This window comes from Alnus glutinosa, chromosome 7 (assembly GCF_958979055.1).
Source record: "Alnus glutinosa chromosome 7, dhAlnGlut1.1, whole genome shotgun sequence".
NCBI lineage: Eukaryota > Viridiplantae > Streptophyta > Magnoliopsida > Fagales > Betulaceae > Alnus > Alnus glutinosa.
The window spans coordinates 7,724,527-7,749,305 of record NC_084892.1 but is presented as its reverse complement, the minus strand read 5'-3'; the positions used below and the strand labels follow the sequence as shown (position 1 = coordinate 7,749,305).

Below are 24,779 nucleotides of genomic sequence, written 5' to 3'. Positions count from 1 at the left end.
ACATTTGATCAAGCTCAACAACGTGGGGATGTAGCTCAAACGGTAGAGCGCTCGCTTTGCATGCGAGAGGCACGGGGTTCGATACCCCGCATCTCCAACCTACATTTATAGTTGTATTTTACTATTTTATGCAACTCCAACTGAATCAATAAAATGTCTTCCTATTATTATTAACATTCTTCTCAAGAAAAAAAAAAAAAAAATTTGATTTAACCCTTCTCAGGGATTAGACAAATAAAACAAATTAATGCTGTTGTCAAGAGAAATCTCTCAATAGTAAAATTAAGGGTAAATGAACGAGAAATTTCTGAGTAAATGTGCGATTTAAAATTATTTATTCAATTTTGAAAAGTTAATTTTTACTCTTAAATTTTTTCGTGGATTTGAAATCACTCATTCCGTGAGTTTTTTCATAAAAGTTTTTGACATTTTTTAGTGTCACATCAGTCTTTTTACCACATCACTTTAAAATAATATCTTTTTAGTATTTTATAAATTAAAATTTAAAAATAAAATCTAAAAAATAAGAAAGAAAAAGAAGTCACACACCCAAAGGGCATCCTTACCGACGGGGGCTGGTGTGGAGGTAGGAAACCCCTCACCGAAATCCTAGCCCCCCTCCCCCTTCCTCGATTCCTTTCCCCCTCCTCCTCCCTTTCTCCCTCAGTTTTGCCGATTCCTTTCTCCCACCCCCCTTCCTTTCTCCGGTCTAGATCCGTTGGTGGTTATGGCCCCTATAGTCCTTTTGGACTATGGAGGTTTGGTGTTTTTGTTTTTTTGTTTTTTTCTTGTTTTTTAGTTTGTTTTGGCAGGTGAACTCACTGGAGAAGGTACCGGAGGGAAGTGGTTGTCTCGTGCATGCTGACAGCGGAGATCTTGGCCGAGTTTTCACACGTTAGTTTTCTTGGAGGTCAGATCTGCGATTTTTTGTCGTCTTCTGTTGGACACGCGCCCTCTAGGCTTGTTCGTCGTCCCTTTCTGGTGCTGCAGCCGCTTTCCACGGCCGTGTTTAATCCCTGTGGTCGGCACGTGGTCATCACACATTTGGGTGGTTTCTGTTCTGTGTTGCACATGATGACCACGAATCGTTTGTTTTTGCCGTGTATGGTGGAGATCAGAGGCTTTTGGTGACTGGCCGCTGTTGAGGGTCTTCTTGCGGTGGCGCGTGTGCCCCACGTGCAGCCTCCGGCGGCGATCCTCCTGGAAGGCAGTTTCTGTATTGGGTTTTTCCTGTCCCTGTATGCTTGTGTTGGCAGTTTGCTTTGTGCTTATTAATTTAGTCATTGCTTTTAGCCCAAAATGTGTGACCAATTCCTTAAACAAGTATAGTTTTATGTCACCGTATAGGCATCGTTTTGGTTGACTTAGTTTTATTTGTAGCATTATGTATGTAATGGTTTGAGTCATTTGTTGGCTCAGGTTGGGTATATACCTTTATGGTTGTGGCTTATGTACACCTTTTAGGTGGATATTGTGTACATCTTTATGGTGGCTTATTATGTACCATTATCTTGATTAATGAAAATTAATCTTTCCTTAAAAAAAAAGGGCATCCTTACCACTAGCCAACCTCAGCGGTGCTGGTGCCCCCTTAGGGTGGCTTGCGCGTGTACGCCTGGAGTCCTTCACATTGTCAACTATATCGCAGGTAATATCGCCAACTTCTCCGTCAAATTCCCATATGCAAATCCTCGAAAAACTCCAGTCCATCAAGCTCCCTCTTGCGCCGTCCATCAACGGCCTCTTTCGCATCGTTGTTGTCAATTTCTCACCACCCAAAAAAGCCACAATGTTGTTCTTCAAGCATTGTTCAATTTGTTCTTTGCCATGCCCATTTCCATTATACAACGTCCCATTCGGAAGCTAAATCTTGAGGGGGAGGTACAACTACTATTGGGGGTGGGCAAATGGTGGGGATGCCCTTCGAGCAGGGACCTTTTTTCTTCTTTATTTTTTAGATTTTATTTTTAAAATTTTAATTTATAAAACACTAAAAATATATTGTTTTAAGGTGATGTGACACTAATTGATGTCAACAACTTTGATGAAAAACTCACGAAAAGAGTGAATTCAAATCCGCAAGAAAACTTAAAAAGTGAAAGTTGATTTTTAAAATGTGAGGAAGTGATTACAAATTGCATGTTGACTCAGAAATTTATCATATATTTACCATAAAATTAACTCATGCTGTGTATTGATGAGCAGCTTAAAAATAAAATTTTACGCTTTGAAGTAACAATGTTCATTTTCCTCTATTTTGATTCAAAAGAAAATTATTAAAAAATTCCTTATAATCATATAATGTGCATCCGCATTCACATTATATGATTAGTATCAGAACAATACGTTTATTGCGGTTATTATTTACTATCCGCATATGAGGTTATGAACATTTTTTATCACTATTTAAATCTATATGCAAGATTAAATAATACAATTATTACTATAGTCAAGCTTAAATAAAGTAAAATTTAACTTGATACACAATTTGCGATTATCAGTTATAGATGGTCATTGTCTCATAGAAAAATTGGGATTTGGATTACCAAATAAAATAAAAGAAAAAAAAATGTAAATGTAAATGTAATTTTTTTTTTTTTTTGAAAAGATATAACTAGGTATGACTTTAAGATGATAGTAAAAAAAACCTAACATAACCTAGAGGTCCTCAACTTACCAAATTCAAAACGACATTTTTTTTGTGATTTTATATATATATATATATATATATATATATATATATATATATGCAGTTATTAACCGTATCTGCATTCTCTAAAATCGACATCTACATCCGCATATTCAGATATTAGTTTTTGCTAATCACATTTGCATGTGCGGATAGTGGATGAGGGCGGTTATTATCTGCCCGCATTTTCACCCTGAATACTAATTTTACCATTTTTTTTTTAATTAGTTTTCATCTTGCAGTTTCTTTTCTTCTTAGAAATTTGTAACATCCGTGGATCATAATCCAATAATCCACTATGTTGATATTATATTGAAAAATACAAAATTTAAGATATAAAGATAACATTCTTACGAAAACACAAAATAATGACAAACCCTTTAGTATAATAAAAGGGATAATTGCACCGTTGGTCCCTGTGGTATGCCATAATTATTTTTTACTCCCTATGGTTTAAAAAGTTAATGGGAGGTCCATGTGCTATGCAATAATTACGTTTTACTTTTTGGGTCGATTTTCCGTCCACTATTTTGACGGAATCTGTTAGCTCTACACGTCAGTGCCACGTGTCGCCAATAAGATGGCGACACGTATCCATCTTAATAAAAAATAAATAAAATACTTACTTTTTTTTAAAAAAAAAAAAATAAAGAAAATACTTATTTTTTTTTTTTTAAAAAAAATAAATAAATAAAATACTTACTTTTTTTTTTTTAAAAAAAAAAAAAAAAAAAAATGTGAAGCAAGGGGTGGCCGCGCGCCACCCCCTGTGGCCTCCAGGGGTGGTGCGCAGCCACCCCCAGTTAAGATCCAGGGGTGGGCCGATGGCCACCCTCGGCCATTGGGGGTGGCTGGGGGTGGCCATTGGGCCATCCCTAGTTCTTAAAGGGGTGGCCCGAAGGCCACCCTCAAGCAACTGGGGTGGCTACGCGCCACCCCCAAAGGGGTGGTCCAGACACCCATTGCTGTTTTTCTTTTTTGTTTTTTTAGAAATTTTTTTTTTAAAAAAATAAGTATATTTATTTATTTTTTAATAAATTTATATTTTTTATTAAGATGGACACGTGTCGCCATCTTATTGGTGATACGTGGCGTTGACGTGGCATTTGACTGAATCTGTTAAAAAATTTAACAGAATTTGACGCTAGGGATCGATTTGTAATTATTACATAGCACATGGACCTCCCATGAACTTTTTAAACCATATGGAGTGAAAAATAATGATGGCATACCACAAGAACCAACAGTGCAATTATCCCATAATAAAAATATTAAAGGGTGCCCTACGTGTATTGTTGCTTCTTCTCTGGTTTGTACCCCTTTGGGGAGTTTTTCTAAGGAATGAAATGGAAGAAGACTGTGTTCAAAAAAAAAAAAAAAAAAAAAAACTATCTGATATTATTTTCACACTGATTTTTTCGTATTTTTTACAAAGATATATATTTTTTTAAGGTTTAAAAGTTAAAACATTTAATTTTTTTTTTTTGTTTCAATTTAAATCATTTAAGATTTCATTCAACATTTCTAAATTCAGTAACTATTTAAAAAAAAAATTGAATTACTCATTTTTAAATAAATTAAAAAGTTTATTATTTTTAAAATAAAATGAACTGTTTGTTAAATATTTCAAAAAAAGTATATCTTTATTTATTTATTTTTTTAAAAAAAAATCTTTGCATAAACCAGTGAAGCCACAAATCTCCTCCCTGACGAAACTACCCTCAGAGCGACGTGGCCGTATCCCCATCGTCCTTGACCCCCCCAGTCCCCCACGGACGAGTATCGTCCACTTCGCTGCTCCACGGTCCCTAGCTTCCCTCTTCAACTCCTCCTTCAATGGCTTCCGTACAAGGTTCAGTCCCTGCACTCTCCGCAATCCGCGCGCGTCGTGAATCGTCGTCTTCGTCGTTCTCTTCCCTAGGCACGGCTACTCCCCTGGTTTCGTTCGCTAGGTCGCCAGATACTCACCGCCAACGGTCCGTACGCCCGGGACTTGGCGGGAGATCCGTACTCAGAGCAATGGTTCAGCAGGCCGTACACGGAGCTCCGGCGGCTTATGCCAAGGAAATGGAGAGGCTTTCCGCTAAAGAATCCCTTCTTCTCGCCGTGAGTCTCACTTTTATTTTTATTTTTTGTATTTCTTGACTTTCTTTTTGAATAAATTTACTGTTCAATATGTTCCCTTATTTTGTTATAGTTTCCTCTTGTTCTTCAAGCTGATTTGTGTGCAATTTGTTGTTTTATATGTTATAACTTTGAATTCATTCAGTAGAGACGAATTTTTAGCTTTACGCTCTGCTTGGTTGCTGAGAAAATGTTGGAAAATGAAAAATCACTTGAAAATGTCACGCATTTTAAGTTAGCACTTTGGTCGTATGTTTAATTTCCTTTTCTTAGGTTGTCCTAGTCTATTGATTTGACAAAATGTACAAGCTATACAGTATAACATTGCGAATTGCGACCTAATAATATATAATTTAATCGATTCATTAGTTGTTTCTTCTTGCTTTTAGTCTAGGATATGTGGGAGAGCAAGAAGTCATAGCGTTTAGTGTAATAGCTTCTATTTCAACCTCCGCACATTCGATTGGTATAATTTTCTATTTTCTGGTTTGATTCATGTAGTGCATTTATTTTGTTTTACAAATTCTCAAGCCCAAGCTCATTGGTATTTGTTTGTGGAGCCATGGTTTCAGTTTAAAGATTCTGGGGGTTTTGAGGCTTTAGTAACTGGGAAGACAACCGATATGCAGCGAATTGATGTGAATGAGAGGATAACTGGTTTGGAACGGCTCAATCCAACTCCTAGACCGACAACGTAGGTGCCTATTCAAACAAAGAATTCCCATATGTGTCTATTTACTATCAGATGCTAACCCGTTTCCTCAGCTATCCAGGTCGCCTTTTCTGGAAGGTAGATGGAATTTTGAGTGGTTTGGCTCTGGGAGTCCAGGACTATCTGCTGCTAGATTTATTTTTGAGTGAGTATTTTGTTTATTGTTCCACTTCTAGTATTTTTCAACCTTTTTCCTCCTTTCTGGCTGGGACTTGGAGTGTTATTGATTGTGATTATAAAAATCTTGGGTTTTCATTTAAAATATAGTCAAATTGAATGTGGCTAATAGCACTGGTTCAATATTTGTATCATTGTAGGAGATTTCCTTCAACTTTGGCTAATTTGTCAAAACTGGACGTGGTGATCAAGGATGGATATGCAAAGATTACAGCGAAGTTCAAATTACTGAACTCGGTAATAACTTAAGATTATGTTTATATGTCCTTACCGTAGATACTTGCAAAACTGTTTTATTCATGCAAGGAAGTTTCTTGGGAAAAGTGCACATAACCCCTTCAAACTATCACCAAATTGTCAATATTCCCCTCAAACTACCAATTATGTCAATGTTCCCCCTAAATTACTAAAAAATGTAAATGTCTCTCCCCCCAAATGACAAAAATACCTTTGATAAATTTTTTTTTTTATTTAAAAAAAAAAACTAAAAGCAGAAAGCTAAACAAAAAAGCGAAAAAATTGAAAAACCACGATGGTTTTTTATTTTATTTTTTATATATATTTTTATTTTTATTTTTTGTTTTTGTCTTTTATATTTATTTTTTTCGAATTTGTAGAGATATTTTTGTCTTATTGAAAATTTTTTAGCATCATTTTTGTTTTTTTGCTAGCCTTAGAGGGGACATTGACATTTTTTGGTAGTTTAGAGGGGACATTAACATAATTGGTAGTTTGGGGGGACATTGACAATGGGTTGATAGTTTGAGGGGAGGGGGGTATGTGTACTTTTCCCAAGTTTCTTTGTGATTCAGTATCCAAAAAATAAAAAACTTCTGCTTCCAATTGTAAAACTGATACCAAGCTTAATTCATAATTGACTGCTGAACTTTATGCAAGTTGTGCCTACTCCTGAGGAAACTAATTCTATGCGAACTGTATTATAAGTGACTATGCAGTTCTAAAGTGAGTCCCTTACTGAAATTGCTTGGAGACACCTAAGTTGTGAACAAATTGTGGATCCAGGTTATGGCCATAATGTACTCTCAGTTCTTGATGTGTGTTCCGGTTATGGGCATAAATTAAGCTTCTAGTAGATATGCCTCGAAACTTTAATAAATTTTAAGAGTAAGTATGCTGTGAAATAATATGAACGTGGCTCGGCATTCAGATGAGCTCAATAATTTATGTGGAGAGAGAGACTATTTGTAGAACATATGAGTGTATGAGTACTGAGTTCTCTGAACTATGTGAGTATCAAGTAATCATGCTTGTAATGCCTGATGGGGGGCTCAAGGTTGTATTCCTAGAGTTGAGGGGATTGGCAAAGTACTCGAACTTTTTTCTTGTACTAAATAGATTAGAAATTGAAGTGAGACTTTGCTTGGGCCTCTATTGCTATTAAAATTATTTAGTAGGCCATTACATGAGAAGGGGCACAAATATCCACTGGTGAGCAAACAACTGGTTCATGCAGTGCTAAGTAATAAGTAACAGTTTCAATAGTTGGGAGCCTTTTTTTTTCCTCTTTCTCTGTGTGTGTAGATAACTGCTAAATTAGAATATAGGTTATACTTCTTTGTCTCCAACAAAGTAGAAGTGCCCTTGTGCCCTGTAATGTGGCTGTTGTGATTAATTACAAAAGAACAAGACATGAAAAACAAAAGAAAAAGCTATTTCTGTCCTTGTTTAAGTGGCTTTCTGATATGCATATGTGGAGCCAAACTTGTTTGACTGGCATGGTGAAGCAGGAATAAACTTAATTGGGTCATATTCCAAATAAGTCTTTGGCTTACTTTCTTTGATTGTTTTACAAGATTTAACTGGTTGGTTAATGAAAAAATGGATTGGTTAGTTAGCCTTTCTTCTTGTGAGCACACATGAGCAGTTCATGTCATTTAAGGACTAAATCTAAATGGCTTGCCACTCCGTTCAAATAGCTGTTAAAAGTATTGAGAAACTATCAGCAAAAAGTGCTTTTGTGATTGTTGGTCATATGTGGCTAAGATCTTTTCCTCACTCTTAACTTTAGGAAGCTCACTTCCACATTTTCTTGTGTGCTCGCAGAGAAAAACTTTAAATGTATACAAGACTGTCAATTCATTGGTTGTAAAATTTTCAAGGTTGTATATAATCCAATATTCAGAGTCTTGATTTCTCGAGTGACATTTTTTTTTTGGTGATGTCTAATGAAGAGAAACCAGGCAATCTCATTAAAAGAAATATTATTTTAGTGAAGTGGTTCTATATTTGTAAGTGTAGTGGTGAAACTGGGGATCATTTGTTGATTCATTTTGTAGCAGCAAGTGAGCTGTGGTCTTTTGCTTTCTCTGTTTCTAGAGTCCAATGAATGATATCTAACAAGGTGATTGATGTGATCTTTGGGTGGAAAGGTTGATTTGGAAAGCACAGGAGTTTTCATTTGGAATGCTACCTCCTTTGCTTAATGTTGACAATTTGTAGGTGAAAGGAATAATCGTACTTTTAGTGGTGTGAAGTTGTCTATTGTTGAGTTGAAATTAATGTTTTTCGATAGTTTGTTCAAGTGATCTTGTGTGCTTGGCGCCGCTTTTACAATATCTTTGTAGATTTTATTGATTCCTGATCTTTTCTGTTGTAATTCTTTATTAGATTTTTGTTCACAAATCCTGTGTAAGAGGTTTCCCCTTTTTCCGAAAAATTATTATTACTTAAATTGGAAAAGAAGTCTGATTAAGAGATAGAATTAATGCAGGCATTTTATTGCTTTCCATCGTAAATTTTTGCATTATGTATCACTTTTCTCATTTTTGAGTGTTTGAGCTGTCATTGTCGAGGGTGCTTTTTGATGAAATGCAGATAGAAAGCAAATTTGTTCTGTCCACCAGGTTATCCGTGGAGGGACCGCTTCGAATGAAAGAGGAATATGTTGAAGGGATTCTGGAGTCTCCAACACTTATTGAAGAAACACTACCTGAACAGCTTAAAGGTGCACTTGGTCAGGCATCTAACACGATGCAACAACTGCCTGTGCCAATTCGGGATGCCATTACCAGTGGGCTGACAATTCCTCTAGGTAAGCTTTTTTTTTTTTTTTTTTTTTATAATAATTCATTTCTATTGTAGTTGAACAAATGAACCTCTAAAATCTAAGGCCCTGTTTGGCAAACTTTTATATATATATATATATATATATATATATATATATATATATATATATATATATTTTCGCTTTTTAAACGGTGAAAAACACTTTTTTAGACAATAGTGATCAAATGAATTTTCAGATGTGGCATCCACGTCTAATACTCTTTTCAAAACAAAACGAAAAACACTTTTTCTAAACTTTCTCCACCTTTTTATAAGAATGTTTTGAACACACACGCTCACCTTTTCATATGTGGAGGCTGGTCTTGTTACTTGTAAAATAATAAAATTGGAAGTTAATTTATTTTTTTAAAAAAAGAAAAAGAAATGGAGGCTAGCTTCCATAGGGTGAAGGCTGCCCCTTCACCGAAGGTGGTTCACCCGCGAATGGGGAAATCAGAGGCGGGAGAAGGGGACCCTCCTCCCTCCTCTAGTGACCGCCACCCGTGGAGGCCACCCTCCAACAGGCCTCCCCCCCCCTTGTTTTCTTTCTTTTGTGCTTTGAAATATAAAATCAAAGTGATTTTTTGCTGTGTGGTTAACCTGATTGTGAAACTTCAAAGGGATTTTCTGTGGGGAGGAGTTGGTGACAAATTTAATTTCCATTTAGTTAGTTGGTCGAAGATTTGTACTCAGTTGTCTTCCAAGGGTTGGGAATAAGAAATGTGGTTCAATTTAACCGAGCTCTTCTGGGGAAATGATTATGGCGGTATGCTATTGAGAGGGAAGCTTTGTGGAGGTTGGTGCTTCCAAGGAGGTAGTAGGGTCCTTTTTGGAGTGGAAGTGTGGAAATATATTAGGAGGGGGTGGGGAGTTTTTATAGATCTGTTAGATATACAGTGGGCAATGGATTAAAAATAAGGTTTTGGCACGATTTGTGGTGTGGGGACCAGCCTTTGAAGGTTACCTTTTCGGAATTATTAGTATTCCGTGATGTTAGGAGGCGTGGGCGGTAGATCATTTGCAATTCTCTTATGGATATATTCAGTGGAATATATCATTTACCAGACTATTGCAGGATTGAGAGGTGGATTTGGTAACATCATTCTTTCATCTATCTTTTGTATTCTATTAGGCTGAAACAAGGAGGAAAGAAGATAAAATATGTTGGATTCCCTCCAAAAGGGCAAAAGTTTGATGTAAAATCCTTTTATCATGCATTGTCTAGTCTGGTAGGCTCATCATTTTCTTGGAAGAGTATTTGGAGAGGTAAAGATTCTTTAAGAGTGGCATTTTTTGTGTGGATTACGGCTCTTGCGAGGATTAACTTTGGATAACCTAAGGAAGAGGAGAGTCATAGAGGTAAACTGATGTTGTCTATGTATAAAAAGTTGGGAATCCATAAATCATTTTCTTCTTCATTGGGAGGTGGCAAGAGAGTTATGGGTAGCGATACGTTTTTTTGGGTTAGAGTGGATTATGCCTAGAAAGGTGATTGAGTTGTTGGATAGTTGGAGAGGTCAAGTAGGAAGGCAGAACATATTAGAAGCTTGGAAGATGGCTCCATTGTGCTTAATGTGGTGTATTTGGAGAGAGCGAAACGTTAGGAGCTTTGAAGATTGTGGCAGATCGGTGGAACAACTTAAATCTATTATGCTTAGATGGCGCCGATAGTAGTGTAACACTTTAGTCCCACATTCGGTAGATGAATAGCCCATGCAGTGGGTAGATTATAAAGGCATTCATTAGTGCTAAGTCTCACATTGAATCCTGATTAGATGAGACTGGGGTTTATAAGTAATTGTAGAGAACTCCAAATTGACTAGTCCTTTTGGAGTGATAGCGCTTTTCCTGGGTCGTTACAAACAGTATCAGAGCAATTTAATAACGCCATGTGGTACTGGAGCACTGCATGACATGGCCTTGACGAATATGTTAAAGATTTAAGGGAGGGAGATTGTAACACTCCAATCCCACATTGGGAAGATGATCAATGCATATAGAGGGTAGATTATAAAGGCATTCATGAGTACTAAGTTTTACATTAGTTACTTACTAGATGAAACTGGGCTTTATAAGCGATTCTAGGGAACTCCAAATTGACTAGTCTTTTTGAAGTGATAGCGCAGATGTGGCTAGACTTTCCTTGAGTCTTTACAAGTAGTCCTCATTTTTCTAGTTTTATGGAATTTAGATTTTTGTTCTTCTTTTTCTTCGTTGTAGGGGATCTATCTTGTATCCCTATGTACACGGTTGCGCTTCTCTGTGCTTTTTAATGAAATTGATTTACTTATCAAAAAAGTCTTTTTGCTTTTCAGAACACTTAGTTATCTAAACAAATTTTCAGATGTGGCACCCATAGAAAATACTTTTCAATTTTCATTTTTTTGAAAACACTTTTCAGAACATAAAACCGAGAACACTTTTCGAAAACGTTACCAAACAAGTCCTAAGTTACCAATACATTGGGTATTTCTATCTAGAGTGATCGACTTAAATACTTGTATTACTATGATTGAAAAATGTTTGTGAATGTGTTTCATGCTTCCGTTGAGGCTACAAGTAACCTTGCCTGGGGTTGTAAATATAGACTTCATTGAATATGCAAAACCTGCCTGAGGTGTCAGACCCTTAAGATATCCACTGAGCTTTTCATTTAGAGTGTTATATACCCTTGAAATGTTGTATATGCGTATACGGACACATACATACACATATGCACGCTATTAATAAATCAAACATGTTGACAGTTTTTTGTTATTTGCTCGCGTAACTAAACGTGCGATACACATAATATAGGCAATGAAAGAGGAACCTACATAAGAAAAAAATAAAGTAATTAAATAATTTTTGGGCTAGTAGGGTAAGTTGAGGAATTATAAGCTTCCACAATAGGGTAATTCGAGGAACCCTGAGTCTTCTTGCAAACAACAATCGTTTGGCAATAATCCTGTCTTTTCCTTTTTTATTTAGGCTCTATGCCTTTAAATAGAGTACAAGACAAATAAAGGTAGAACAATCCTAGTATATTTTGATAAGTAATTGGCCCAAAGGAGAGGAGGGAAATGAGAGATTTGAACTAGTGACTTCCATTTTACGAGATCTGGTTTCAGCTGATTGAGCTATCCCGTGGGGTAACAGACCTAGTATTAACTTCGAAGATGACTCATTATCCCTTAGGGATTTAATTCCTAATGAAAGATAACGTAGTAAAACATTATAAAGATATGATAACCCTAAACATAAGATTTTCACTAACATTGAGCCTTTGGTGATCTTCTAATCCATGCATGCCTCCTCTTGGTCTTGGTCGGTCTTGGTCACATAACATTCCCTCCTCTTAATATGGCCATTGTCTTCAAGGGCAAAATAAGGAAATCTTACATTCATCGCAAGAAACATTTATTGCGTCTCCTTCATTATCCTTTGTTGCCCTGAATTCAAGGAATCCATTTATTATTCAAGTTGTTGCTTGAGGTGTTCTAACTTCTGTTGGAACATGGCTCGCTCTGATACTAATGGTTACGTGTTTGCATAATTGAACATGTGATGCGCATGATATGAGCAATGAAAGAGGAAACTAGATAAGAAAAAAGAAACTAAGGGATTTTTAGGGTAGTAGGGTTATTCCAGGAACCTTAGGCCTCCTTGTAAACGACAATCATTTGGCAATAATTTGTCTCCTTTTTTATTCAGGCTCTACTTCTTCAAATAAAGTACAAGATAAATTCTTATAAAAAAAAAATAAAGTACAAGATAAATAAAGATAGAACAAACGTAATATTATCTTCTAAGATAACTTATCACCCCTTAAGAACCCAAGTTTTAATAGAAGATAAAGTGATAAAATATTTTAAAGATAAGATAACCCTAAACATTAGACTTTCGCTAACGTGAGCCTCTGGTGGTCTTCTAATCCATGCATGCCTCCTCTTGGTCTTGATCGATCTTGGTCACGTAAAATTTTTCTTCAGGAGTTTCAACACTAGAAAGTCCTAAGAAGCTTTCACATTTAAATGAGATTGTTTCTGGCCTATGAAATGATGCTGTTTCAGTTTCTTTACTGTTCTTTGTAGTAGTGGGTGGTACTCCCTGCAAATGCTTATTTAAATATGATAAATTATTTATTAATTTATATGTGGAAAGATTTCAAATTTTTATGAAATGCAATAACTAGTTAATCATATTTTACGTGGACAGGTGGAACTTTGCAAAGACTATTTATGATCTCTTATCTTGATGACGAAATACTTGTAAGTATTTTACTGAGCATATTCTCCTTGGATCCATTTAAATAATATTTATAGATGTGTTGCCCTTAAAAGGTTGTCTCACTGATTTTGCTGCAGAAATAGATGACAACGTGGACAAAATAAATCTGCCATCTAAAATTGTGGCATTAGCTCTTAGTGCAACTTTAAAAAATACGTTAAGAGTTCTAATTCCTAAATAACCTTTGCTTTAATTGATGAAGTGGAACCGAGATTTTTTTTCAGGGAAAGTTTGGATAAAAAAATGCTTCATTTGCTTTTTCTTGCATTTGGAAGCGCCAAACACCCCTTACTATGGAAGCATTCCTGAAGGAAAAGTGGAGGCGCTTTTTTCTTTTTTGGCTGATGGGGAAAATAAAGTCAATACTCAAAAGTTTTTTTTTTTTTTTTTTTTTTTTTTTTTTTTTTAATTTATTTTTTATAAAAAAAAAAGATAAAAAATAAAAATATTTTTTCCCTTTTCCCCCTTGCTACATTTACATACCTTGATGCTGTCTTTTCCTTATCCTTTCAGCACCATCAAACAATTTGACTTGAACATTCCTTCTCTTGCATTCCTTGTCCATAATCTAGCTAAACTTTAAACTCAATTTCTACGTAGAAGCAAATGTATCTTTAGTTTCCATGTTCATGGCCTTTACCTTCAGGCAACGTGATTATGACCCCAAGTGCAGTGTAACAAGGCTTTCTCAAGAAAGCTTTAATACATTCCGATGGATATAGCAAAAATGTAAGAAGAACCTAAAACTCTACATCCTCAATTGATTGCAACCTTGACTAACCAGTTAGTTTTCATATGAAAGGTACTCCATAATCAAGTCAATGGTAAATTCCTAACAACATCTTGGTGATCTTGTCATTTCTCTTGTAATTATCTTTGACTTAATTACTTTATAAGGAGTATAAATTAACCTCATTAGCTTTCATGTTTTGTCTGTTTTACTATTGGAAGTTGATTGCAGTTTAGAATGAATTTGGTCTTTATGGTGAGGTCTCAACCAAGTTCTACCATGATAATAATGAATGATTCAATTACAAATTCATCACTTTTTTGGCATTTTTTTTAACAAGTGAACTAACCGTGTTATTTTAGTCTTTAAAATTCAATCTAATTAATAATGTCTAATGATATGTTATAATGGCTCAAAGTCACAACATTACAACATGAAACTGTTTTTGCCCTATCCAAAATCATATTGAAAGGTGCCGATTTCTTTCTCGGTTGTTATAAAGATGGATTTGCAGTAGAGGTAGCTTTTATAATCACCATATTCTCTTATTATCATCACACCAAAGGATAACCATGAAGACTTATTAGTTTGCTCAAAGGCTGATTTATGGGAACGGGTACCAAAAGGTGTTTATTTTTCTCATAATCTGAATTCTTTTGCTGGTTTCAAAACAGATAATAAGGGATACTGCTGGAGTGCCTGAAGTTTTGACAAGGTTGGGATCTCCCCCGTCTCCCTTGGCAGAACCCATGACAGAATACGAGAGTTAGGAATTGTACATGAATGAGAACCGAAAATTTTCTCTACAGTCACACCATTTTTAGTTAAGAATTAATTACATTTCCTCTCTCTCTCTCTCTCTCTGAGCTGCTTCTATTACTTCTTGTTGAAAGACCATTATATCTTCCGTGTCATAGAATAATCGTGGGATTTTGTTATAAAAATCCTGGACTGTGAAACCCTTGTCAATGGATTGAGGATATGTCGGTAGTCTTTCAACTGCTGTGGTTCATAGGCTTTCACTGGATAAGAGGGAGGCAGGGAGTGGTTGGGTTTAAAGTCCATTCCTTGATTTTTTTTTTATTTTCTGGAAAAGGATAGGGTAACCATTTCTTGATTGTGGAAGTGTGAACTTGCTTGACTAACACGTGCGACGCTACCTTGACAAAAGTGTTTTTCGCCTCCACGATGACGGGAGAGATAAATCACTCCACCTGACAGTTTACTTGTTTATTAATTGTATTATTATTATTATTATTATTATTTTTCTTTTTTTTCTCTTCTTCCTGTTCTGTCTCTTTCTGATAATTTAAGAATCACCAAACCACTTGTTTGCGGTCCCTTCTGAGTGCCGAGACCTGACCTTTGGCTTGGTCTCCTTGTCAATGGTGGCTTTGACTTCTACAGAAGCGGACAAGGAAAATTTGGTAAGTGAATACGATATAATAAATATCCAAATTAGAAGGCTTGATTCATGGATATCTCCTCTTAACACCTTAGTGAAAAAAGTAAGGTTAGAAATTACATTTTTATTCTGTAGTTATATATTATAATGCTGATGTAACAGTTTTAACTAATAACATGGAGCGTATGTTCATTTCGTTTTGTGTATATATTTAAATTGTCACAAGGCTAGTGGATTAGTCAAGAAATTAAAAAAAAAATATATATATATTTGGGGAGTTAAAAGTTTTTACTACAGTTTCTTACAAGTTCGTGTAGTTAACAAAAGTTAATTGTTTAGTAGTAAAAAGCATTATAAATGACTTAAAAATAAAAGTTTGATTCAAAGGAAAAAAAAAGAAAAAGAAAAAGAAGTCATAACTCAATGAATTACTCAGTTATGCATCCATACACATCCTAACATTTAATGCAATAATATGGATGGGGAGGTCTATTATTTTTCTATTATTAGTGTAAAGGCAGCATTTTATTAAGCTGCAATCTAAAAGTAGTATATGAAGAGGTCTTTCATGTTCAAGAAGGATTGCAGCCAGCTGCAGGCTGCAGCTCCCACATTAACTGATTGTCGTTAGTTATATTGATGTTGTCAAGAAGGCCCAGAAGCTGGATCGAAAGCAATCCAACACTTGTATATATATACAAACATGCATCAAACATGTCTATGTAGAGACAAATTATGTCGTTCATTTTTATTAGTTTTTTTTTTTTTTTTTTAATTTTTTATTATTTTTTCCTTGAGAGGTTCCAAGTGAAATCAGCACATTACGCCACCATATATAGTTGTATTAATACAGCATCCGATATGTCATCCTAATCAAGTGACAGATATGTAATCCCCGAGTTAATCCTATTTAGGCACCGCCCAAGGAATCAAATCAATACAGCGATTTGTGAATAAAGTTTACCAAAAACGTTGACCTCATGCCGCTGTTTCCGAGTCAATTATTATTATTAATGTTAACCAATTGGTTGCAAACTTATTAGGCTCCTTTTTTTTCTTTTTTTAAGAGAAATAAATTTTTCAAAATAACTTTTTTTTTTTTAACAAATTTTATTCTTATTGAGAACCCCAAAGCACAAAATGAGATCATAACATATGGATAACAGATTCCGTACTTACAATATCATAGATCTGAAGAGTAATTTATTTCATCCAAATTTTATCTACAATGTGGGTGACAGTCTCTCTAGTTAGACCGTGTGCTGTCATATTCACCTCACACTTAATGTGTACAATGTTCGCTGACTTCAAGAAGTGCAGTCCAGCTTTTATTCCTTAATTTCCTTCTACTAAATGTCCATATTGACTCTGGCAAATCTAACTCACAATTACGCGCAATTTGCAGCGCATCTCCATCTGGACAAATATCAAAGAAGCCCAACTCTTTAATAAATATGACAGCTTGGAGAGCCGCCCAAGCCGATCAGCCACAAGATGATGTGTAGTGCTACGGGCCACCAAAATAACTTGAAACCGAAGAAACTCAGTAGCGATTACGATTTAATCCGCAAATTTTTTAATTTTAAACTTTCTGATCCGAGACTTTACACCTTTAAGATATCATTAGAGTTATGAGCTCGAGTGAATGTCTTTCATCTCCTCCTTTTTCTTTTTCTTTTTAGTTATGTCTTTGATTTCAAGCATGAATGTGGCTCATGGTTGTATGTTTCGGTTATATCAGATAAGCGAGCACATAACCTTATGTCTGTATCTCACCCAAAAGACCAGATTGTTAAAAAATAATAAAAAAAAAGAAGTAAAAATTTAACCCCCCCCCCCCCCGGTCTAGATTAATCATTTTTCCAAAGGGTAAGTGGTAATAGGAAACTATCGAATTAATAAAATTATATTATATTTTTTCAATAAATTATACAATTTATTTGTCTTGTACGTAAGTTTACTCACAAGTTTAACAGCAAAGATACAAACTTACTTAGACGTGAGAATTTCACTGATTCTTTATTTTATTTTGTTCAATTGGTAGTTTGGGTGGACATTGACATTTTTCAGTACTTAGTTTAGGGGGAAGATTGACATAATTGATAGTTTGGGAGGACATTGACAATGAAATGGTAGTTTGATGGGATTATGTGTATTTTTCTCCATTTTATTTTTTAACATCGTTACTGTACATAAATAGAGCTTTTAGCGTCGTTTTTAGCGTACTATCATCTAACCCCATTTGTCATGCTAGAAGCTAAGCATGTGGAGGTTGACTTTCACTTTGTTCGTGATACAGTGAATCGCATATCTCTAATCTCTTAGCATTTGTTTTATTTCCAACAAAGATTGGATTGCAAATGTCTTCACCAAGCCTTTCTCTTTCTCACGGTTCTCATTTCTAGGTCACAAGCTCACTCTTGATCCTCTACCATTGAGCTTAGGGGGCGTATTAGAGAATTATCTCTTGATAACTCTTCCCAAGTTATCCTGGATTCAAATGCATGTTACCTCTGCTGCCTATCTTCAAGTGAAGATCAACTTAATTAAGACTTAAACGAATCACGATAATCAACGATAGAATTCATTCATCACAACCGTTTAGATATATCTATCGATCTCCATCTGTATATCTTGGTAATTTGAATTTATATTTTGTAATCTTTCGTTATCTCATTGTAACAAATTCAGCTATATATACACACAGCCTGAAGTTCTTAACCACGATTAATTATGGTAAGACAGAATTAACCCAAAATTACATGCAGTACTGTCACACTTATCTTACAGATATAGCCATATTCTTTAATTTAAAAGAAAACAAAAATATTTTACTGTTAAAAGGGATCTAAAAAGAATCACATGCACAGAAATCATGTAATTCAATATGACACATTTTTTTAATTAGGCCTTTTTTTCCGTAAAAAATCCACTGAAGTTATTTAGCTATTTTTTTTTAATAAAAAAAAAATGACATGAAAAGTCTATTATACCATTCTCATAAAAAAATTTAAATTAAAATAGTGAGAATTAAAAATTAAAAGAACAATAAATAAAAAAGATCAGAGGTGATCGACCACCCCCACCCCCACCCCCCCCCCCCCCCCCTTTTTTTTAATTAAAATGAGGTATATAATCTTTTTATATCATTTTTATTATTTAGTATAGAGAAAAATGACCAGAAATTTTAAATTCAAATCTTTGTAAACTCAAATATTAAATTAATTAACGAAATTGAAAACTTCAATTCCAGAACATTTTCCCCTCTGACAAAGCCAACTTGGCTTACTAAACTTGGGAGATATATATATGGCAGAAATTTGTGAATAACATCAACTATATATATATATATATATATATATATATATATATATATATATACATATGTTTTCAGTTTGATGCATGTTTGTGGGAGACGACTTTAGTAATTAATAAATTCATGATATAAATGAAAAATATAGCAAGTCTTGCAAGAAAAGTAATACATTATTAATTATATATATAATTCTGCACGTTCTTGTTTAATTGGCGAACCAAACACGTACTATCCTAAATGAGAGAGAGAGAGAGAGAGAGAGAGAGAGAGAGAGAGAGAGCCACGTAGGGAAGACAAGAACCAGTGCTACAGCCAAAAGAAAGAGACAAAACCCTAATTAGCTGAATTTTCTCAAGAAACCAAGAACAAAAAAAAAAAAAGTCAATAAAAGATTTTCAGTTGCTTCCATTACATCCAAATGCAATGATACAAAAGTAAGAGGAATTCAATTCAGTCATTCTCTGGAAAATCCTTAAACTATAGCCCTTCTAGCTATTTACAGCACAGAGAGATCTCAGAGTATCAGGAAATTAAAATAAAGAGAGATGGAATTTTAGAACATAAAAATTCAGTTAAACCATGCATCTAAAACCAACAAAACGAATTTAATTTCTTAACGATCAAACATCCTTAAAAGAAGAGAAAAAGATATACAAAGAAAAACCATTTGATTTCTTTAATTCTTTCACTAGGCAAGTTGAGCTTCTCCAAAGCCATGCATGTGGGAAGCATCCAACGGAAGAAACGGCAATTCGCCAAGCTCTTGAATAAAACCCTCCAAATCTGCAAAGCCGCCCAAGAACCCACCTGAATTCTCGCCATTCCACATCCCTTCCATTTTCTTGACCACCGGCGGCTTGTCGGTCGACGAAGCACTTCTTGGCTCTTCTCTTCTGGGAATTCTTGGTTTCTTTTTGCAGCCCTTTTCGGCGGGTTTTCCGGTGAGTTGTTGCACCAATTCACGGAAGTTTGCTACGTCGGTTTTGATGATTTCGGGTGCGAATATGTGAATTATGCGTATCTTTGGCTTGGGTTTTGATATTTTTTTCGAATCTTGGTGCATGGCTAGACCAGGTAAAGTTGAACAGGGTCTACAACTTTCCTTCTTTGTCATCTCATCCATCGAAATGGCGACTGATCTATAACACACAGAGAGAGAGAGAGAGAGAGAGAGAGAGAGAGAGGTGCGGAGAAGTTGGTGTATTTGTTTACAAGAGAGGAGGGGATGCTTATATAGGTGGAGAAGAAATGTTTTTGGATTGTTTAATGGGAAGGAGAATACAGAATATTTTAAACGAAAAAATAAAAAAAGAGAAAAAGAAAAAGAAGAAGAAGCTCGTTTGGGAGCAAGTATTGGTTGAATGCTTGTCTGACATATTGCAAGCGAGTCAATAAAGTAACAGAGAGCTCATCGATCGAATGGTCCCCAAATTTCCAAATTTCGATTGGATAATATATAATACTTGTTGTGTGTAAAAATATACACATACACACATATTCACATGGAGCAAGAGAGGGGAGGATATATGTGAACGCGAGGATGCGAACGCCATGTATGTCACCCTTTTTTCTCTCTTGGATGATGTTGGATGATGGAGGAGGGGAGAGTTCATTTGGTTTGTGATTTTAAAATATGCGATTTTAAAATTTTTTTAAAAAAATGCGATTTTAAAATAAGAATTTTGAAATGTATGACTTGAAAATGTAATTTTTAAAAGTGCAGTTAAACGCTTGAAAAAATCGTAGTTTAGTCTTTAAAACTGTGTTTTTCAAAAAAGTACATCCTTATTCGCGATTTGAAAACAAAAATTTTTTAAGTTTTCAAATCGATTTTTTTAAAAATACAATCCCAAACGATTAATTTTTTGTTATTCAGTTTAAAATTGCAATGTGAAATGCAACCTAATTAGTTTTTTAGTTTTGACTCATTTGCAAGATTCTTGTAGTTTTTCAACCCTAGCTAGGCCAATCAAAAACCCTGGTTCAAGTTGGTAGTAATTCTTTCCTCTTTTTTATTTTTTCTTTTATTTTTATTTTTTTCTGAGCCAAGTTGGGGTTGCTGTTTTCTTTGTCCTCTAAATAATAATAATAATAATAATAATAATTAATAAGATATTTAGATGTTAATTATATGATACTCAAGAGGCCAGGGAGAGACCAGGACATGAACGCGTTGCATCTGATCCTCCTTTAAATGACGGAATTGAATGAGCCCTTTTTCTTTTTCATTTTTTCTCTCTCGATGATCCTCTATCTCTCTCTTGGACTAATTACTTTTGTAGCTTAGGCTCATAATTTGCGAAATCCTTGTAGTTTTTCCCCCTAGCTAGCTAGGCCTTTCAAAAATGGATGAACATCTATTGTTATTAGATTAATTGTACCTAAATTTTCTAAATTTGGACTGTGTAAGAGATAGAGGAGGGCTACAGCTTAAGATATGAGTCCTACTTGCCCATAGTAAATAAGTCTTGCAGTCTCTTTTTTTTTAGACTGTTCAAATTTTGTAAAATTCGGATAGCTTAATAATAGATAATCATGATGCTTCAAAAACCATGCTTCAAGTTGGGCTTTATTTTATTTAATTTTTTTCCTTAGCCAAGTTGGGCATAAAATGTTGCTTTTCTCTTTATGATAGGATCAATCTTCTTAACTGCTCAACCAAAATGAAAAAGAAGTTATGATCATGATTTTTTTTTTTTTTTTTTTTTTTTTTTGGGGTAAGATTACAAAAGGGACTGGGGAAGGAGACTAAGGGTGCGTTTGTCATTGTGATTTTGTGGACAATAAGTACGATTTTAAATCAAATCGCAGAACATAAATCGTTTGGAACTGCGTTTTTAAAAATTGCGATTTGAAAACGCAGAAAATCTGTTTTTTCAAATCGCAGGTAAGATGATACTTTTTTGAAAACGCAAAATTTTAAAGGTTAATTTGCGATTTTAAAGGTTAAACTGCGATTTTGCCAAACGCTTAATTGCGTTTTTAAAAATCATTTTTTTTTTCTCAAATCGCACATTTTAAAATCATTATTTTAAATCGCATATTTTGAAATCACAAATCCAAACGGACCATTGGCAAAATAGTAATTTGGCGTTTAAAATCTCAGGTTTGCCTTTAAAATATTTTTTGAAAACGCAATTTACAAACGATTCATTTTCTGCAATTTGGTTTAAAATAGCACTTTTTGTCTATGAAATCGTAATCTCAAACGCACCTTAAGAATACAAAAACAAACACGTAAAAAGGGTGCGTGGGCAACCCAACGATAAGCCCCGAAACAAGCTGTTTAGTGCAAGTAAACAAAAAAATAAAAAGAAATGTGTTAGATAAATGATACAGCCGTATGAATTTTTGGAAAAGAAGCCAAGAAAACTGGTCGCCAATTAAGGTGATTAAAGATTGCACAAGACGGTGTAACGACCCTTCCTATGCCCCCCGCAAGGGGACCACTGCAACATTGCACCGAGATAAGAACCACAATGGCAAGGAGGGCATTGAGTGAGGCCGGAACAAAGGCACCAGGAGGAAAACACAAAACTGTCTCAACCACTAGGATATAAAAATAATTCAGAAGTCATCAGGGTAGGCTAAAATAACAATTTAGTCCCTGCAGTCAAAACACTTGACAGATTCCGTTAATATTCATGTCAGCACCAATAAAATGATCACATGTGTCACTCTTAGTAGAAAAAATTAAAAAAAAAATTGCAAAATTAGTTCATGTGGTTTACTTGATTTACAATTAATTATATGTAGTATCAAAATAAACTTAAAAAAAAAAAAATGACAATACGTGTCATTGTTAATAAATATATATATATATATATATATATATATATATATATATATATATATATATATATATATATATATATATATATAAATAAAAGAAGTTAAAGAAATAAAAAATTCAAAATAATTAAGTTAATTCAAAAAAAAAAAAAGGAGAAGAAAAATGAGGGGGAGGCTATCAATAGAGGAATGACAAGCGAGCCATGCACCCCCAACCCATGGGGTGGCCATGCACCACCCCCGGCCACCTCTAGGGTGGCTCTAGGTTGGGATGAAGGCCACCCTAGAGGAAGCTAGGGGTGGCGTGCTCCACTCTAGAGTGTCGCCGACTCATAAGGGTGGCCAAACATCACCCCCATCTTCCTCTCGGGCCACCCTAGGTCCACCACTAGCGGGCCACCCTTTTGTTTTTTTTTTTCTTCTTTCGTTAAATTTTTAGATTTATTTTTATTTTTGGTTTAAAAAATATTTTTTTATTAATTTTTATTTTAGTTTCAAGATAATAAGGGTATTATCGAAAAAAAAAATTGACTTTTTTGACATATATTGGTAGTTTGATTAGTTACTTTAGTACACTTAAAAATTTATGAAGCTATTTTAAAATTAACCATTAGTTGATGAGATTTTTTATATATTTTTTCCAAAAATTTACGACCATATCAAAACACAAAACGACAAATTGCCAAACGCAGCATGGAAAATCATGGGAATATGGGATGGAGTTGGAGCTCAGAATTGAGCTTCAACACAACTTTCTCACGATCACTTTATCCAATTATAGAAGCAGTTTTGCTGAATAGGAAAAAAAAATAAATAAATAAAGCAGTTTTGGTAAAATAAAATGGGTATTTTTGACTTTTGGTCACAAAACTCTTATCTGAATATTGGGTAGTAGGTACCACTACCAATCATCGTCGCAAATCCGCGTAGTTGGAATAAAAATCACGTCATGGCTTGCACAAACGACAGCCGTACGTAATCCGCGTTGCAGACCTTGGAGGAGATATTTTTCCATAACTCTCCCTCCTTAACCTTTTTTTTTTTTTTTTTTTTTTTGCCCTTTTTAGTTACTAATATTCTTAGGAGAAAATTACACCGTTGGTCCCTGTGATATGCCATAATTATTTTTTACTCCCTATGGTTTAAAAAGTTACTGGGAGGTCCTCGTGGTATATAATAATTACAAATCGATCCCTGGAGTCAAATTCTGTTAAATTTTTTAACAGATTCCGTCAAATGCCACGTCAGCGACACGTGTCGCCATCTTATGGCGACACGTGTCCATCTTAATAAAAAAATATAAATTTATTAAAAAATAAATAAAAATACTTTTTTTAAAAAAAAAAAATTCAAAAAAAAAAAAACTGAATGGGTGGCTTGGCCATCGTAGAGTCCGAGGCTTGAACATCTTGACGGGATTAGCTATGTCAGGTTGCAATCCACCCAAAAAAGTGCCCACCAAAGCCTTTTTTGGCCAGTCCACCACGCGGTTTGCAAGACATTCAAACTCTCGCTGATATTCTCGCACCGTTCCTTTCTGTTCAATGTGTGATAGAGCTTCATCAAAGTCCTCATAATCTGTAGGTCCAAAACGTGCTAACAAATCTTGCTCAAAGGTCTCCCAAACGAGAGGTTTGGCATCTTGAGCATAAATCTTTTTCAGCCACGGCCACCACTGGTTTGCCTCACCTTCGATCAAGATAAAAGGCCACCAATGTAACTTTCTGCTCCTTCGGCGTTTGTTGAAGCTCAAAGTATTGAGCCACACGATCCAGCCAAATAATGGGTTCTTCCCCAAAAAATCGAGGAAAATCCATCTTCAATGGGCGGACGTAGGACCCATCTTCCTTACGATCTCGATGATGACCATGCCCTGAAGAATTGTGAGTATCCCTGGATTCCTTGCTAGAATTCTGGAAATTTTCCCCATTATTCTTGTTTAGGCCCCCCGAAAAGCCAATTGATAACTCCTTAATTGAACTTGCAATACTCTCCAATGCTTTGTCCACATCTGCGAACCTTTTGGTATTTTCTTCCACAAGTTTCTGAACTTCAGTTTCCAGCTTTTCGATTCGGTCCTTTTGGGTCGACATGCTCTGATACCAATTGATAAGCGCTTTCTGATTGGATGTATGAAAAATAGGGATGAATGTAGAAATGGAATGGAAAGATGATAGTGAACTACAATTAATGGTTGGAGACAGACCCCAAGTGAATCCAATTAAGGCTGGAATCAAACCACAAGACAAAAGTCTATATTAATTCTTTTCTTCCTTTTTCATTAATGACCCAATGGTCTTTAAATAGAAATACAATAAGATAAAGCCGAAAGTGATAATACATAAATTCTAATATTCAAATTCAAATAAACTCTAATCCTAATGAGTTGGAATTCCATTCCAACTCCACCTCTAAACCAGCTACGTATACTACTCCTAACAGGTCTCTCACCCCTCTAATCATTATTGAAAGATAAACATAGCCTAGAAAGATAAAGAT

The 24,779-nt window shown here is 35.0% G+C and overlaps 2 protein-coding genes and 1 non-coding gene across 3 annotated transcripts; 2 read left to right on the top strand and 1 right to left on the bottom strand.

The window, feature by feature from the left end:
- The first annotated feature begins 24 nt into the window (after positions 1 to 24).
- On the top strand, positions 25 to 97 carry TRNAA-UGC (transfer RNA alanine (anticodon UGC)). The gene has a single exon. It is a non-coding gene; the product is annotated as a tRNA-Ala (tRNA).
- Positions 98 to 4,406: 4,309 nt separating this feature from the next.
- Positions 4,407 to 14,618, top strand: LOC133873925 (probable plastid-lipid-associated protein 13, chloroplastic). Its single transcript, XM_062311729.1, has 7 exons — positions 4,407 to 4,795; positions 5,386 to 5,507; positions 5,587 to 5,670; positions 5,843 to 5,939; positions 8,538 to 8,754; positions 12,966 to 13,018; positions 14,442 to 14,618. The coding sequence occupies exons 1-7, from the start codon at positions 4,526 to 4,528 to the stop codon at positions 14,535 to 14,537; spliced, it is 939 nt and encodes a 312-aa protein (XP_062167713.1). The 5' UTR covers positions 4,407 to 4,525; the 3' UTR covers positions 14,538 to 14,618.
- A 4,251-nt stretch (positions 14,619 to 18,869) lies between these two features.
- Positions 18,870 to 19,687, bottom strand: LOC133873684 (VQ motif-containing protein 17). The gene has a single exon (XM_062311429.1). The coding sequence runs from the start codon at positions 19,609 to 19,611 to the stop codon at positions 19,177 to 19,179; it is 435 nt and encodes a 144-aa protein (XP_062167413.1). The 5' UTR covers positions 19,612 to 19,687; the 3' UTR covers positions 18,870 to 19,176.
- Positions 19,688 to 24,779: the final 5,092 nt, after the last annotated feature.

What these genes read in the sequence shown, in the direction of transcription:
- LOC133873925 (XM_062311729.1), top strand. Translation starts at nt 4,526, where the DNA reads ATGGCTTCCGTACAAGGTTCAGTCCCTGCACTCTCCGCAATCCGCGCG. An exon ending in CCAACTCCTAGACCGACAAC is followed by an intron (nt 5,508 to 5,586) that starts GTAGGTGCCTAT and finishes TCAGCTATCCAG; the next exon opens with GTCGCCTTTTCTGGAAGGTA. An exon ending in ATCTTGATGACGAAATACTT is followed by an intron (nt 13,019 to 14,441) that starts GTAAGTATTTTA and finishes GTTTCAAAACAG; the next exon opens with ATAATAAGGGATACTGCTGG.
- LOC133873684 (XM_062311429.1), bottom strand. Translation starts at nt 19,611, where the DNA reads ATGGATGAGATGACAAAGAAGGAAAGTTGTAGACCCTGTTCAACTTTA.